Genomic DNA, 18,074 nt, shown 5'->3' with positions numbered 1-18,074 from the left:
ATTTCGATGAAAAACATACTAAAAGAGGGACTTTGGCAAGCATGGGCGGCAAGATGACAGGGTTTTTGCCTACGGAATGTACAAAGGCGAGAGAAGCATTAAGAATATGTTAGACGGAAATCTATATATCATGTTACTGTCGATAAGACTATCCATCAATCCTTCCTGAGCGTTCCGGAATCCATTGTGATGCAGCAATACGAGGGTCACGCTCCGTGATACCGGGGAGGGGGGCATGGTGGCCTTCAATTTGAACTCGACTGCAAGTGAGTCAGTTCATCTAGTTTTTACCCTAAGGGTACGGCGAGACTAGCTAGGGATAGTCCCTAAACGCGGCTGCCTCCAAACCAATCACTCCCTTTCACCATCGTTCTCCAACTCTCCCCACTTCCCTACTCCAAGCAAGATAACCTGCCAAGACGACCCCCTCTAGCGGAAATCGTCGTTCCTTCATACAGCATTGCCAGTTTCCCCGCAAATAATGCTCCAAATTGAATTCACACCGATAAAATTTCCCAGTACCTCATAGCACTCTCTCTTTAATCTTCAGTTTTGCTTTATTTGAATTTTGTTTTAATTTTTTTCATTTCCGACATTACTTCATTTCCGCCGAGGTCAAAGGCCAGCAGAGGGCTTTGATAACACATCAGCGGAAGCAAAACGGGGCGCTCGAGATCCGAAAGTAAAAACAGACTCTGCGGAAAAGTCAGAGACTTGGGCGCATGGGGGGTGGGGTAGACTTTACTTGCTCTTTTTACAGGAGAAGAAGTGAGGAATACAAAAAAATGGCTTTGTTTAATAAAAATGAAACGGTTTTTCTACATTTCGTATGGACTGCAATGCAGTGGAAATCATTCTCGAGTTTAAAGTGCGTGAAATCTTTTTCCATCAGAAAATTTTCCAGTTACTCGACAGTGATGCTGGATCGTATGATAGAATCAAAACGGGATTGAAATTTGTTTCGTGTCTCAATTTTTGTTCTTATCAAAACTGAAATAATATTATTTTCATGTCTACCTTCGAGGAAAACTCAATAATCCCTTCCTTAAGCCCACAATCAAATCATTAGTTTTGCTAATACGTGAGTTAGTCAATAGAATCAATGATTCCTATATTCTAGGCAGATCCTAAGGAACTATCTAAGACATATGTACTTGCACCACTCGAAAATTTGTACAGACGGCAATTCAAATTACACATGACCCGTGTTTCAATGCATTAAAAAATCATCAAGAAATGAAATTAACGGATCCTATCCAATTTCAACTCTGGTCTACAAGAATTTCCTTCAATAAATCGATTACAACGCAGAACTTCAACATTCTAAAAAGCGAGTTTTATTTTCAAAGCTGATAATGATGCTGATGCCATAACACAAGCTACTTTTGATTGTTTGCCATCCAATGACTACGAAAACGGTCACGCTAACAGACGATATTATGTTATACATCGTTCTACGAAAAATTGAACAATAAACTTCTTACCCTGAAACAAAGGATTAAGAACCGTACTTATGGTCATTTCCTTGACATAGTAGGCGTCCCTTAAGTAAAAATTAAAGATGTCTATCATAATACAGTACCATTGCCCGTATGCCAGTGCTGGATTTCCTGAAGAGCCTCCTAAAAACTTTATAAATTTTAAGTAAGAGAACCCTTAAATATGGACCTAAGTGCCCACAAACAAGAGAATTTTGCATAAAAGTATTTTAACTTGTAATGTATAAATTTACAAATATGCGCACTCTCTCTGTGACAGAAAAGATAAGCTCACATCATTCTAGATTCATCATTTGCTACAATTCTTTAGTTCGTGTTTGTACCCTTTTATATCAAAAATAAAGAAATTATGGAAATATACTTCACTCAATCAAAGTGCTGATGCACACTGCGAAAAATAGAACCTATTTTAACTGAACAAAAAAATTGAAACATAGACCAAAGCGCAGTTCTTTGCTCTGATGTTAAGATGGTTACATAAAAAAGAGGTAGAAAAGGAATTAATTAAACTAAATGTTAATTAAAAATGTTTTGGGAAAATTTGTGCAACACATCAAAGACGGGACCATGATTAAAATATTCGGGACCATAGATGAAATAAGCCTAATTTGTATTGTACTGTTTTTACTTATTATAATGATAGACCAACAGCATCCTACTTATTAGTTTTGGAATGCCTGAATAAGTGTACAGCGACCTCAAATTGACTGGGGGAGGTGAAACCATTAATCCCGGTCGGGGAAAGCGAGAGGCGTCCCGCAGTTCGGAGTTCGGGATCGATGTGGGGCACTTAGAAGGCTCAAGGAGTGGGCCCTTGGTCTTTCTTGCTCTGCCTGGTGCAAAAAACCTACCTCCTGATTCTCCTGAACGGATTCACGGATAACGAGCCTCCATTATAGAACTTCGCCCGCTCTTTCACCGAATTCTACCAGAAACTCTAGTGTGGAGTTGGGAGCGCACGTCTTGTGAGTGAAGGGAAGGAGGGCTTGAAGGGGGCGGGGGGTTGAACAAACCCCTTGTGGGGGTCTCAACCCGCAAAAGTGAAAATTCAGGACGCGAGGAAAAAACATATTTTTATATCGTCGTCCACAGAATAATTGCAAAAATTGATTCGCTTATCCTGCAGGAACCCCTTTGCTTAGCATACCTGCCTGTTATCCTTCCTTTTTGTCCAAAGAAAAAAAAATCCCTCGAGGGCAGATTGATTTCGATAGAGCGAACGGAAATAATAAACAAATATATCCTTCGAAATTTTTCGAGTAAGTATTTCAAAATGTTATTTGCCATTAACCTTTTGCTTCCGGTTAAAATTTTTAGAGAGATGAAAAAATTTGACATGTAAAAGAGGAAAACAGCTTAAAAAAACGTTTTCCTCTCCATTCAGACTGCATTGTGGTATAATTATTCATTTTTATTTTTCTTCACCAGTATCCATAAGAAGACGCTGGACCGAGTTAAAATTCACGTGCCAGACTTGAGTGGCAAAACAAGGAGGTTTGATCTCCTTGGCCACTTATGTTAAGATGTGATGAGTTTCAGTTTCTACTTGAGCTCAATCTTAAGCTAACATTAATAGAAAAGATCCTATTGTAGGGGTGAAATTCATAAACTGCTTATATTCTATGGGCTGGCCAATTTACATACTTAAGACTACTTATTGTAGCATAAATCATTTCTAGTGCACAATTAACGGTTTATGGTTAGCAATAGAAATCAGCTGAACTCTTCTCGAACGTGATATGTCTTCAACGTTATACGGATCTTGAGGGTTTCCTCGCAGTTTCCCAATTTTTCTCAACAAACCTTCATTTTATGAAAATATCCCAATTCCTTACTTGTCCTGATTAATGGCTGTTATAACGCAAGGAGTGTTTCCCCCATCACTATCAATTTTTTCCGAGGCTCATATCGTACCCCCTTCTCCGCCGAGAAAAAAATACCTGTATCTTTTGTTTGCCGTCAGACTCTTTCATGGTCTTGTTAAAAGACACCTGCCTCCTCGCGTGTGCGCTTTCTACCATCAAAATGCCTCCTCAAAGAAAAAACCCACATGAACAAAGATGACTCTTTTGATTTTCAACTTATTATTTATTCCCCTTCCTCCGCTCCGTCCAAAACTCGGTTTAGGAGGGGTTAGTAAAAAAATTTTGGCCGGCGGTGTCGAGAAAGTTGTCACTTCATTGTTTCGAGATAAAGAGAATTCAGTCCCATTGCATGAGTTTTCACACGGGTTGAACTTGCGTTTTCATTTTTTTTAATCCTCTCTCCCTTTGTCTTCTTTTGGATTCACGAAAAAAATGCACAAAGTTTAAAATATAGATGTGAGAAGAGAGATGAAAGGAGCCAGATTCAGCATTTCGAAACGAAGTTGCAGGAAATATATAAATATTATATGTCGGGGACGGTTTGGAATTTATCGCCATAGCACGATTCACTGTTAAAAAGAAAATGTTTGATTTCTATATTCTCACACACGATATACTTGCAATGACGCGTCGATTTGAACGGATAACTACATTCTTTGCAGAGCCACTATTTTTTTTCAATAAATAAGCGTATATGCATGGTACTTGCGAATTAACATGGATAAAATGGACGCATCTGAAAAATGAACGAGGAAAATTAAAATATTGTCGGCATAGGTGGCGGTGGTGTAACGCCCTGGGTTGCCAACCCAGTTGTGGTCACGGGTTCGTTTATTGCATACATGGGTTTGATTCCTTATTGGGATTTTGCGTGTTTGTGTTTGTCCTTTTTAATATTTCATGAAAAGAATTCGACATAAATGACCAAGAATTTGGCTGTTTTCGATGCAGTGCTTAAATATACAAATGAAATAAACTTAAACTGAGGATATCACGCTTCACTAGAAAATGTTTGTCACGTAAACATTTCAGTGATATCTTTCTGGCATGAGTTACTGGCTGATTGATTACCTTTACATGAGATGGGGGTTTTAACATTAGTCCCATGACGTTGACTTCAAATATTTGCCCCAATTTCAAAACCAGTTACTCGTTGATGGTGGGGTTGAAAGAAAATTTCGAGATGGCACTCGAAAAAAATTCACATCTTTTTTTTAAATAAATATTTTATTGTTCCATGCGAAGCCTTGCAATCTCACTTTCTATATAGTTTTGGTACTTTTGCAAGGAAGGCATTAAAGCTAAAGGAAGTCATAATTCGTTACATGGAGATTTTCAGCATTCTAGCTTAAAACTTAACTATATAAAAATTCATATTACTAATTTCTTTTATATTTTAGATCGCACGATAGGTCTTTGATTTGATGCAAAGCTTTTGTTTTCCATCACTATAGCATTAAACACGAGGGTGGAGTTCTAGAGTATATTTTGTAGTTGCCTATATCCTAAAGTTTAAAGTTTTGTCCTGCATCTTCTCACTGAATCGAATACCAGAAGCGTTCTAAATGAATGATTACTTCAAAGCATGATGCAAAACGCAGATGAAGAACGTATTTATTTGTTATTAATCCGAAAATAGCCATTTTTGACGTTTTTATATCGGATTTTTATACATGAAATTACAAGGACAATTATAAACACTCAAACCTTAAAAGGAGATAAGCCCACCTAGGTGGGAATAGAACCCGCGACCATGGGGCTAGAGAGATGGTATCCCGCTGCTACCGGGGTTAGAAAAATCGACATTTGAGTAATAAATAATCAACACCATTGACATTGTTAAAAGAAATTCAAGTAATGAAGGAGCTCACGCAGTTGTGTTGAGGAATTCTGCATGATTTTAGATTTTGGTAGCCAAGAGCAGTCAGTGACATCCATCAGTTTGACTAACCTCTGGCTTTCTGCAATCAAGCGTGAACTGCCGTTCGGTTCGCCATTGCGTTTGCTCAGTCGTGAGCCTGTTATTACTTCCGCTCTCCTGTAACACCCGAATGGGGGGGACCACTATTTCTCTCCCCCAGAAAGGAGTTCACGGACCGAAAGTTTACCGACTGTTGGTGATGAAATTTGTCTGGAAATCATTAGACTCACTAAACCGCTAAATTAATGCGCAATATCCTCATGTATTAATTATTCTGCTGATATCGTCACAATGTAGTATACTTTGAAGACGTTTTAAGCGGAATATTTAGTTATTGAGTTAAAAATTAGGTTTTGGGGGATGTGGACGAGAGATTATATTTTTGAAAGCTCTATTCATATTTAGGCATAATCAAAATTTCCCTTTGATAACACTTTATTTCGTGCAAAACGTTCCAACGCTAATGATTAACATTCCGGTCCGTAATACCAAATTATAATTATAATGCTTTGTGTACCAATTATTTCGTAATATGTTTACAGAATTTAGAGCTTTCCACAATTAGTGCAACTATAAACATGACTGAATAAATAAAATAAATTCATATTTTAACCATTTTCTAACCGATATCACCAGATCTAAAACTTTGTTTGTCAAAGCCGAGAAATTCAATGTAAATACCTACTAACTCAAAAAATTCGTTTAACTTCATATTGTGATTTTTCAAATGCAAAGCTCAAGATTACAAACTAAATACAGCGAAAATGGTTAAAATATTATGAGAAGACTTTTATTCGCTTTCCACCCTCTAATAAATTTATGCTGATGGTTAGGTATTTGAGGGCATGTAAATGTTTTCAGTCTCAGCGATTTTTCAGTGTTCAAAGGGGTAAGTGGTGACAGAATGGGTAGTAAATTCGAACATCGAAAGTAAAGTCTTAGTTTAATTACGTGAAAAGTCCCTAACGTACCTAAATTTTCTGAATTTCACGTTCTACTCATGTCTTTTTTTGAGAACTGGATGGACTCTGCAATGGGAAAAATAACGCAGAGAATATGACTGGCCCTCACCAGCTACAAGCCTGCGAGGACGATTTCAAGAGCCGCTCGCCCGGGAGCGTAATTCTATCTATGTGGAAATCTTACCCTGAAAGATTAAACAGGCGATGAACAGGAAGATTTACATGTATTTGAGTTATCGATAAACCGATCAAAGGGTAAGTTTTTCCTAATAATTAGAAGTAAGGAAAGGAAAGCCTTAATAATTCGTGCGGATTTATTAGAAGTCATTCAAAAGTTTCGCGTATTAGATTTAGAAAATGTTTTGAAAATAAAACTTAATTTCAGTCTCTCCAGCCTTTTCCAAGCTTTTGTAGTTTTTATTTCCATCGCTTTTCATCAACTCCAATTGTGAATCCGCTCTACATTTAGTTACCGAATTCATAATGGAGTATTCATTAAACATTTTTCCATTTTTCTTTCCATTAGTAGTGAAGGAACGTTTGATTAATTACACCCGATAGCGGAAGAGATTATTCTTAAAATATAACTACGGATTTTATTATTTTATTGTTTTTTCACCTCATACTAAAAGATTTTAGTTTCTTGCCTCAAGCGCATTTCATAGCTGACACCATGCTGAATACGAAAAAGAATATTTTATAACTACGAAGATATTTTCGATACTTGCTGAGACAGCATGGGATGGCGCAAGTGCGTTTTGAGTAAAGCCGGTATCTTTTTTATTGCAAATGAATATTATTCTTTTAGCATCTATGAAAAACTGTCGCGTACTGATAAGGTTTTACGTTTTGTGAATGAATTGAAATTATGCAAATATGGCAGAGAATTACGCTCGGTGAGGATCCAAAAATTGGAATGCAGAGGGATATGATGCTATATGTTTGTCTATTAGGAGGAAATGAATCACATCGGATGAGAGCAAATCTAGAATGAGAATTTCCACACAAACAAAAACCGTAGTGGAGAGACATTTTCATGCCTGAAACTGATAAATTATTTTGCAATTGTGTGGGCCAGAATTTTATTTCACGCATTATTATTTGCGTATGGATTTTGTCATTCATCCTTAGAATCTCCTTTGCCTGGGAGAAGCAAAAGAGATTTCAGTTTCATTACAAACTGTAAAAGACTGATAAAATGCGGATGAATCTGCAACATGTATGCCCACAAAAAATAGAGGGAAATAGGAACTCGTTAGGAAATACCCTTTGGGGTTGTTTGGTAAAACAAATGTTTGGGAAACGTTATACAAAAGTCTATGCTCCTTTCATGAATGCAAAAGAATGAAAATATAATCTAATAAACAAATTAGAGAGTAAAAAGTAATATATTTATCGCGTCATAATGCTTGAATGAATGAAATAATGAATTAATCATTGCTACGAAATCATCTCAAATATAAGTATCTAGGTTGGATGCATTATTCAATGGACCACGAGTACTACGTGAGAAAGACTTGTAACGTATTTTACGCGAGCCATATGAAACACTCTCAAAAGAGTATGTGGTAGTCATTCAAATAATGAGAAGTTGTCTGATCAAGCAACGAGTGACGATGTTCAAGATTGTGTTCAAAACCTGCCAGGTCCGTTTGAAAGTATATTCCAAAAGGCTGACTGTTGCCATTGCTGTTAAAACTAGCTTTTCCCCAAGAATTTATTTGAAACGCAAACTAATATCATTTCAGTATCCAGTTAGTTCACACGATATTATACTATATTTCTTCATTGGTTTACTCATGGCCAAATCTCTCACTACGCCGTTTTCTCCTTGACGTCGTGATCGGTGAATTTGGTGTACGTAGAGAGCCGGAATAAATTACTCGCGTCTGAACTCACAGTTCTTGATCATTCGAGTTACACGGGAGTTCAGCCGGAATATTGACCTCATGTCCGACCGCTTGTGCTCTCCAAAATTGGACTCGGCAACATTTGGACACGACCTGGTCTTAAAAAAAATACTTATCTCTATCGCTCGAAGCGAAAACTTGAGGCTACAATCACGTAGTGCTGATGCCCTAGAACACACCTCGACAACCGGAACGACTACAATGTGAGAAATGAGTGTTTGAGCGCTCGGGTGATCAAGCTAGCGGATTACATTTTATGCCGCCAGCCACCTCTCCTCGCGCAGTCACAGGTATTTCCTTCGACCTCTACCGCGCGCTAATCCTTCTCCCTTGTCCTCCGGCGGATTTCACCTCGACCCAGATTCGCCGGCAATCGACGTCAAACTCACCACGGTGACAGCGATCAGCATGCAGAGGAGCGTGGCGAACACCAGCTGCCGCCACAGCAGGGACCCCTCGTCCACTTCCTCCTCGCCGGGCCCCGCCTCCGACGCCGCCGGGGGCCCCTCCGTCCCGTTCCCCGCCACCGGCTGGACCGCCCCCGTCGCGGAGGTTTCGGGGGCGGGAATTGGCGGGCCTCCGCCGCCGCCTCCTCCGCCGAGCGAGCCCTCACCGCCCCGGGCGACTCCGCTGACGCCCCCCCCACTCTCCCCCTGGTCCTCCTCCACCCTTCCCCCTCAGCGGCCTCGGTGCTCGCCCTCCACGGCCCCGCCCCCCTCCCCATCCGCCGTCGGAGCACCCTTAGCCGGCCCCCTGCTGCTCACCCCCTCCACAGCGATCAGCCCCACTCCTCCCTCGTGGTACCCATGACAACACCGACGCTGCCGACCGCGGATATGCTCGCCGTTCCTGGAGACACAAAAATCATCGGGGATGGATTAAATAGGAGAAAGAGATGGATTTAGGGGACTTTTAAGATTACGATGTCCATTAGAAACCAATGTTTTGTTTTAGTTTCCGATAGTGCTAAAATGGCTTGGTAATTACATTATTGACAGCGTAGCTGCTGAAAGCCTTGGAGGGTTATTTGAACTGTTTTGGAAACTAAATTCTCTTAACATTTGGGTGAATATTACGTGTGCCAAGTGATTTTCTCTTGCCACACCATTTTCTGAGATTTATGAATTTCGAATACAAGTCTCTCGTGTTTAATTATGTTGGTGAATATTTTGCTGTGGTAAAAGTCTCAGGATTTGTGATGTTCATCGTTTTCATATTTTATGGAAATTAATAACATGGACATATAATCAACACCTGTGACCAATCCTGTCTCACGGGACCACCCTGATGAAAATTGGACATTTTTTGTAATTCAGTTTGCTTTTTTATTGAGGTGGTACATTCAAGAATATCTATCTATTAGATATTTTGATCATTCATTTCGTGTAATGAAGAATTAGTCAATAAATATGCCTTGAATGTATATGCAGTCTACACAAATCAATATTAAGTTCACAATGTAAACCATATGGAGGCCATGAGTAGAGCACATGGTCAAAACACCAAAATAATCATCCTGAAGTTTGGCTTTCTAGGAAAACGAAAAAGCTCAATCGTTCAAAGCTCTGCACGGCATGTGTCATTCGTACATCAGGTAGAAGGAGTCAGTCCTTTCCCTGGGCCCCTGAAACACACATATGGACGTATATTACAGTCTACGGGATATCACATTCTGGCAACCCAAAAAATTACCAAACTTGGCTGAAGCTTAGGGTACCCAGAGTCACCCAAAATAGAACCCGGGCTCTCCTGGCAGTGGTCCAGTTCTCTATCCACTGGACTACCATACCCATGCTCCTGATTATGTACACAAAACAAATCATGGCAGCAGCTAAAGAGAAGAACAGCCATAAAAAAATATGCTAGCCAATGGAAGAATGGGGTGGAGATAGGATTAATGATCCATGATCATGATCGTCTGATCTGATTGTCATAAATCTGCTTATTTTAAACTAGTAAAATACATCGCCCATGTACCCTATTTTTTCTTATTAAGGAAATTAATGAATGCTCTTAATATTCCATCACGGGGAAGACTAATTTTGTTAATGTTTGTCTTACCACGTCAAATGTAGAACCGATTATGACATATATGAAAATGATAAAGTGACAGGACTTGCATTTTTGCATAATATAATCATAAGTCAATGAAACTAATTTTGAGTCCATGTTTTCCTCACTCTCAGGATCAGACTTGATCAACACAACGCAAATAGTTAAAATAATTAGTCACTTATTTGAATACTGGTGTCATTACTAAACACAGTATTTCCATTCATTTGGAGTCTGGAATTATATTATCTGAAAGTATACTAACAATTTTCTCCGAGAAATTCGTATATTTTATTTATTTATAACACGATCATTTAAAGTGTGCATTGCGTTCAATATATTATTGCCAGTTGGGATCGAGAATCGTTTGCATAAAATGCGACATTCCTAATTAACATTTTTTGTTTCGCAAAAACCCGGACTTATCAATTTTAAAATGCTCTTTTGGTAATTTTATGCTATCGTCGCTGTTTCTCCTACACAGTGGAGTTATGAATATTGTCATTATCATCAGAAAAAACATCTGACGATTCAGAGATTTTTACAGTTCATTAAAGTTATTACTTATCATTTTTACAGCGCATTACCGATTATAATGACAATGGCACAATGATTGATTCCACAACCTAAGGAAATATAATTTTTCAGAGAAAAAAATTAAAATATTTTGATGGATAGAATCAAATTAACTATATAATTGTTTTTTTAAATATTTTATTGTGGGCTATTAAAAAAAATCACGCGCTAAATTCCTATTTGTGAAATTACGCGAGATTACAGTGCTTACACCAATGGGGTCTCAAGTTACTCGCTTCACGATTTCAGTAGTATGTTTGGGTGACTCACAGGCGGGTAAGTCACGATGCGACTTTCGTCATTTTGGCGTTCAGTACGATACTATAAATCCCCTCGCCCCACGGTAGCGTTAATCCATTCTGCTACCCCACATAGCCTTCCCCCCGCCGCCACAGTCGAAAGTAGAGGGAGTCGGTTACGTGGAAACGCTGTGTGCTCTTCTCCCTCTCTCTCTCGCACGCGCTTTGCGGTCCTCTCTCCACACCTAATGGAACTCGTTAAATACACCGTCCGTCGAATTGGAGATTGGGAAGGGCAGAAGGAAGGGTACGGTGAGGATTGGGAAGGGGCAAGAGAGAATAGGGACAAAGAGTTTTACGATAGGAGGCGGAGGGCAGAGGGAGGAAAAGTATCACTGTAACCGAATCGATTTTTGTGGCTTATATGCTCACTTTTAAGTTTTCGACTCGAAGCCATGATCGTGAGGGTTTCCGCTTAGTTGAACGTTCCCTTCTGTTAATCTCAGTTAATATTTCGCTAATATATGTTACGATGACAAGAATATGCGAGGGAAACACTAGAGTGTGGGAACTGAATCGGAAAATGGACTACCTGGAAAAAAAATTACGGGATCAAGATGGCATTAATAAAAGTGTAGACAAATAAAAAAATTCTTTCAAAATAACTCAAACACACGTTATTTATTGAGCACACCTCCATGTAATTCTGGAGAATATTGTTGATTTAAATGTTTTTGATCCTTTAATATTTTTACGCATCTGTTGTTGCTAGATAAATGTTCTTGGCACGAGGCCATGAGTTGCTCGTTCTCTGTATTTACTATTGAGTGGAGAAGCCAAGTCCGTCTACTAGACGGTAAAAGTGATGGTTTGACCAAACACTCAAAAGCTCATGAGATAGTATACCTTAACCGTAATGACACATTTCATTTTGATTTCTATTAATATTTAATACTAGAAATAAAAAAGTCATATGAGCAACTGATACTGGGATACAAATGGGATCACATACCAAAGACCCTTAAGGGTTGCCCACTTATGGAGAAGACATAAAAGGCAAACTGCTACTTAATGGACAATAAATATTGACATTTTGAAATTATCCTCCCACAGTGGTACAGCAGTGGGAGAGTCACTCAGCAAGTAATGCTGTGAATTATCCACACCCTAATTTTCCGTCTCACCCGAAATAGTCTGAAATGCCTGGCGTCTATATTTAAGAAGAGATAGAAGAAATTTCAGGTTTCCCTATCCCATATTGTTTGCTCAATATCTACAAAATCAAGACATATCTCCACTGACTGCTAATTCCAAAATAATCCCTTACTAGGGGCACAATTTTGCTTTAATATCGTGTCCTAAAGTAGATTATATTTCAGGTCAAAATGAAAATATGACTTCAATACCGCTTTAATAAATACAATAGCAGATCAAAGGTAATCATAATAAAAATAGGAAATTAAAACAGATGCTCAACTAATTTGTGTACTTGTGTAATATAATTACTTCCAAATTAGTATCAATTTCATTTGATATGAAAATGTACACCATGCAAGAATTTAAAAGCATTACTCATTGAAGTCTTACATTTATAAAAAGGATAACTTATCTACGCAATTAATAATGTAAAAAGTAGATTCCCGTGGATAAAAAGTTGATCAATTTATACCAGTGAGGCTTGTATGATCACCTCTGGACCGATTACATGTGAAAGAGATCGAAAAAATAACGATATTACTTTTTGTATGTTGCCTGAGAGCCATTGAAAAACCACAATAGACTAAAATAATATAATTATTTTAACATAACATATTTTGGTAAATTTTAATGTCGAAATTATTATAAATATCATTATAAGAATATTATAGATAAAATTACTTTTTCACATATCGTTTTTTATTTTAATCCCTGAACTAACGTTTGGTAGTTCATAGAGATAAAATCATGAATAATTTGATGTCATCAACGATCTAATGTTGCTCCCTAGGTTCTGTGCTCTTTCAAACAGGAAAATTTCCTCTTCAGCAATGGCTTCAACGAAACTGTGAGAAGTTACCCCTTGAAGCGATGTTAACTGAAGAAGAGCATGAATGGAAAATGCTACAGCACATATCCCCTAAAAGCCTCGGCGATATGGCCACGCGGAGGATGCTGTTGACACAAAGCATCGGAAGTCGGAGAGAAACCGCTGAGGAGAATAGAAATTCAGAATGCAGAAAGTAGTGGGGCGGACTAGAAGAGAGAATGCACGGAAAGACAAAGCATTCCTTTTGGCGCTTCCGTCACATTCCCATATGCAAACCGTTGTAGGCCATCATGGAAGACTGGAGAGTGGAAACTTAACGCTCTTCATGGCTGTCCCACATTGTGTCATCGACGGGGATTGCGGGCAAGGGAGATCTTTCCCATTCGGCGCAGGGCTGTGTGATTTCCACGGCTGCGATAGGCAGATGTTCTGCGACGGCAGAAGCTGAAAATTGCGCGGCGTCTGTCACTCTTGGATGACGCGGGAGGAACTCAATGATGATTAGGTCACCCTAATGCAAACGCGCGAGTCAAGGCTCGGTTCACGTTAAGCGCGACTGATGTGCTCCAGTCACAATTTCCTCCTCACCCAAAAGAATCTTGCAAGCAAGTGAGACTTTCCAGGAGAAGTGCTTGAGAGAACACCAGCCGCATTTCAAACATGAAGCTAAACCTGAACTTTAATTTTTAACTCAATAATTGTACATCGAGAAAACTGACTTAGTATGAGAAGATATCCAACTCAAATGAGCCGGGAAAATGTGCATTATTAATATTATATAAATTCTTGTTTGCGTACAATGGTCACTTTCGTCAATCAAGATAGTAGGTTCCATAATGCAATGCTGGTGACGAGAGTTTTCGCCAATTTGCAATAACTTTGGCTAGAGTGAGACTGAGCTGTCAACATTCAAGCGAAGATTGTACAAGGCACAATTTAATTATACATGTACACATTTTATGGACCGATAAAGTTCACATCAATGTGCTTATAGTTTCCAAATCATTAACATCGTACGTATACGTTATATTTACCTTTCGAATTTTCTTTCAGGCATTATTAATGTTAGTCGAACTTTGTCAATGGTTTTGGATAAGCCCAGTGTTAATTGCCATCGTTACATTTCCCAGCTTCGTCAAAAATGGCTCAACCTAAGACCCAAAAAAATTCCATTAAATTGCTCTTTAATTTCGGTTATTTTCTGCCTCCCTTCACTCTGTTCAACTTTTCTATCATATTCCTCCACCTACCTCGTCCGCCTGAGGTCTTTCCCTCTATCGTTATCTTCAGCATGCCATCACCAATAAAAATACTAAGCAACTATCCTTTCTGGCTCCTTTAGATTTCTCCCTACAATCCTCTCTCCATTATGCCATTACGTACTTTGTTTGTTTTTCTTTTTGTCCATTTTACCTTTTCCATTTTTCTTTACAATCACATATCAAAATCTTCTAATATATGCCTTACAAGCGACCATGCTTCATCGCCATACAAAATCATATGCTCGATATCAAAGTTTTACAGAGCCTTTTCTTAACATCTTTACTCAACGTCCCTGCCATCTATTATCTCCTTGTTTCATTTAATAAAAGACATAAAAACAAAAACGTGATATGTATATTTATATATTATTTATTATTATTAGGTAATCTACCGGTTAAGGTAGGTTTTTGGATGGACACAGCTCCTAAATAAATATTTTGTGACTCCTATGAAAACACAACATCCTACTCTACCTCAGGTCCCTCTTCATCTCTGAGTACCTTCTTCCACCCTTCAACCCGTCTAACATCCCTATCATGTTCCTTCCCTTTCCTCGTTTGCATATATATATATATATATATATATATATATATATATATATATATATATATGATTTCGTCGACATAACAAGAAAGTGTTGAATAATAAATTGGACAGCAGCAAAGAATATAGAAACACATAAATAGATCACTCACACGTTGTTTCTTGATTATTTCGACGGGATTCTGCACCGTCTTCATCGGAGATATAGATGATATAGAGTCATTACTTCTATATCTTCCGATGAAGACGGAGCAGAATTCTGTCGAAATAATCAAGAAAAAACGAGTGATTTATGTGTTTCTATATTTTTTGTTGCTTTCCAATTTATTATATATATATTTATATATAATGTAATTATATATATAATGTTATATCTCATAAATATATATTTAAACCATATCCTATTTCAGAGACAGTATTTTATATTTGAATGATAATGGGAACATCGTTGCTAAATCGAATCACGGGTTCTTTCTCATATTCAGTGGTCATCTTTGCGCCGACATGCCACCCTTAATCTCCAGGAAGGTGGGCACCGTTTCCCGCTACCTCCCTACCCTGGCCTAAGGATCACTGTGGAGCACAAAAGAGAAAGTTAACCTTCCTTCTCTCGTTCCTGATTTTCCGTTTCAATGTCAGGGTAGGGTGCCACGAGAACTCAAAGTGAAAACCAAGAAATGCTCCGTAATTAATTTTTGGAGAAAATGAAATGAAATCGAATATAAAACGACGCAGGGAAGATCTCATCCTTCCACCCTCGTTGGAGTTTTCCGGAAAGTGAGCAAGTATAAGATTTCTTCTAGTTGATAATGAAGTATCCAACTTCTCTAAAAAGATCAGAGCTGACTCCCCATGGCTGAATCCCCTTAGTTTTTCTGAGCTTTGCTGTTTCCGAGTATGAGAACATTAAAACATAACGCTAAAAGCATATAAAATGTGATTCAAGAGCTTGTTAACTGAATTATGCTAATTTTTTTATTATTATACTGCACTTTTAATATATTACCAAATCTTTTGGGTAGCAGTCACTTTTAGGCTCCTTAAAGAAAAAGTCCGAAGCCCACCAACATCTTCCTCGATTGGTTGCAGGGTATGACTAGTTCACTTTTCACTGATGAAACCAATATTTGGACCTAAAAATGTTTTTGTGGGGTCACATTTTTTAGTACGTATCGCTAAATCATCTAACGATTAGCATTAATTTCTTCACTGTAACTGGATAATGCAATTAAACCGAATTCCCATATTTTGAGTGTGAAAGAGTCTTTGAAAGGTTGTTTCCCTTTGGGTGATAAAAGTTTGCCTCAGGTTGTGTCAGCTAAATTTCCTGGCGTATGTAGAGTTAAATAAATTTTCATCTCTTGGGGATTCCTATATTTACATAAAAATCGCATTGTTAGTTAAGTTTTGGGATTATTAGGGCCACTGTTTCAACAATATACTTTCACTCTATTATTTTATATAACCCAGATGATTTGAGAAAAATGTGTCCTTCGGTGGTCCATCCACTCATTTTATAGCTATCTAGCTGTAGTCAAGCAACTGAAGATGCTCTACTTTTGATAGTCAGTGAAAATAATCAATGAAAGATGATGATTCCAAGTATTTCGCTAATCACACGTTTTGACAAGCTACTTTTTCCTAGAATTTATATTTCTCCTGCTCTTTTTTATATAATAAGTAACTTAAAAATTTTCGAAATCGATGATATCCACAATACGATGCCCACGATAATATACAATACGTAAAATTAAACCGTTAATTTTTCTCTTTTTTATGAACGAGATGAACATCCATGACATCCAGACATCTGGGTCCTCTTATGTTTGACAATGTTCTTAGCCACCTAAACATAATATTTTCTCTCAATCTAAGCATTAAAAATTAGTTTGAACTAGAAAGAATATTTTACAGTGCTGACGAACATATATTATATTGGCAGGTCTTAATTAACATTCATGTTTTATATTATTGTGATGGTCAATTTTGCCATATGCAGCATTGATTCCACACAATAGTATTGAGTATGATGAGAATATGTATATATCTACGCAACTGAAGTATGTTTGACTTTTGACTTAATATTTTGCTATTCAATTCAAATGATGAGGTGATAAGAAGTTCCCATTTAAATGCATTAATTATTTTATTTTATTCTGTCAATTTTTCGCAGAACACTATTAAAAACTTCCTTGTAGGCTGCGTTTTAATTTCGTAAATATATATTAATGTTCAATAATATTAAAATAAAAGTCACAATGTTGAAAAAAGTGACGTAATAATTTGGAGAGGTGAAGACTGTAGTCAATGGGGTGACACCCTGAAAAATGAGAGCTCTTATATCAAGAACATAATATATTTTAGATTTTTGACTTCGGAGATCCAGAAAGTTTCGTCTATTCCCTAAAACAATGTCATTCCAAAAAATTAAAATTTAACTAAATCAGCTAAATCAAGTTGAATGTGATTCCAAAAGTAGCTACTTGGTCTTGTCTAGTGTACATATTTTTACACTTTTTATAATGATTTACTTACTAAACGAATGAATCCAAAAGTCTAACTGAATTCAAGAAAAAATCAAACTGAGTTAACGAGTTTAGGAATATATTTTCGGACATTTTACGGTACATGGATGGTTTAAAGTACGTTTTTATTTCTCCGTAATTTTTTTTGAAAAATGTAAGATTCCTTTCTACTTGTAAATAGACAATAAATTCAAGATGAAGTAACCTCCATCTGTGGCCTATTTCATACATGTCCCCGATACACCATTGCACAAGCCCTTTCCAAGACAAGATTCACAAAACCCCTCCCAAGAAGACACCCACAAAACATCGTAGCCGCGAAGTCGACATAAATAAGCCTTAACTCGTTGATGGTAAGTAAGTCAGCTAGGGTAAGTTATTCGATCTGCTAGTTTTTTTTACTTTTTGGGTACTTGCTAGCAAGGGTGCTCGCAGGCAAGTCGATGATATATCTTTCAAGTGGGACTTTCATTCTTCGTGTTCAGGCGATATTTCTTGTGGGAAATACAGCAAAAAATATATATATACATATTTATTTATATATGCTAACCATGGTTTTTGGTATAGCTTTGCGAGCTAGTTGTGGTCACCTCTGATCTGAAGACGTCAGCATGAACATATATATTTTTTTCCCGCAAAATATTTCAATAATGTATATTGCCCGTGAAATCCTTACGTACGGTTTTCCATATT

The 18,074-nt window shown here is 37.7% G+C and overlaps 1 protein-coding gene and 1 long non-coding RNA gene across 2 annotated transcripts in view; both read right to left on the bottom strand.

Annotated features, from left to right (window-relative positions):
• Nucleotides 1–8,751, bottom strand: part of LOC139687556 (probable G-protein coupled receptor No18) — a 90,234-nt gene extending 81,483 nt beyond the window's left edge. Inside the window, exon 1 of the mRNA XM_071584766.1 lies at nt 8,547–8,751. Coding sequence (XP_071440867.1) covers nt 8,547–8,567 — 21 coding nt within the window. The 5' untranslated portion in view covers nt 8,568–8,751. The remainder of the gene's footprint in view (nt 1–8,546) is intronic.
• Nucleotides 8,752–8,924: 173 nt separating this feature from the next.
• The window catches only part of LOC139687942 (uncharacterized), a 559,283-nt gene continuing 550,133 nt past the window's right edge, over nt 8,925–18,074 (bottom strand). Inside the window, exon 7 of the long non-coding RNA XR_011700705.1 lies at nt 8,925–9,006. This is a non-coding gene — a long non-coding RNA (uncharacterized lncRNA). The remainder of the gene's footprint in view (nt 9,007–18,074) is intronic.

The sequence above is a fragment of the Hetaerina americana genome, unplaced genomic scaffold (genome assembly GCF_022747635.1).
Source record: "Hetaerina americana unplaced genomic scaffold, ioHetAmer1.1.p SCAF_2, whole genome shotgun sequence".
Classification (NCBI taxonomy): Eukaryota; Metazoa; Arthropoda; class Insecta; order Odonata; family Calopterygidae; genus Hetaerina; species Hetaerina americana.
Note: the sequence above shows the minus strand (reverse complement) of the source record. Positions and strands in the feature narration are given on the sequence as shown.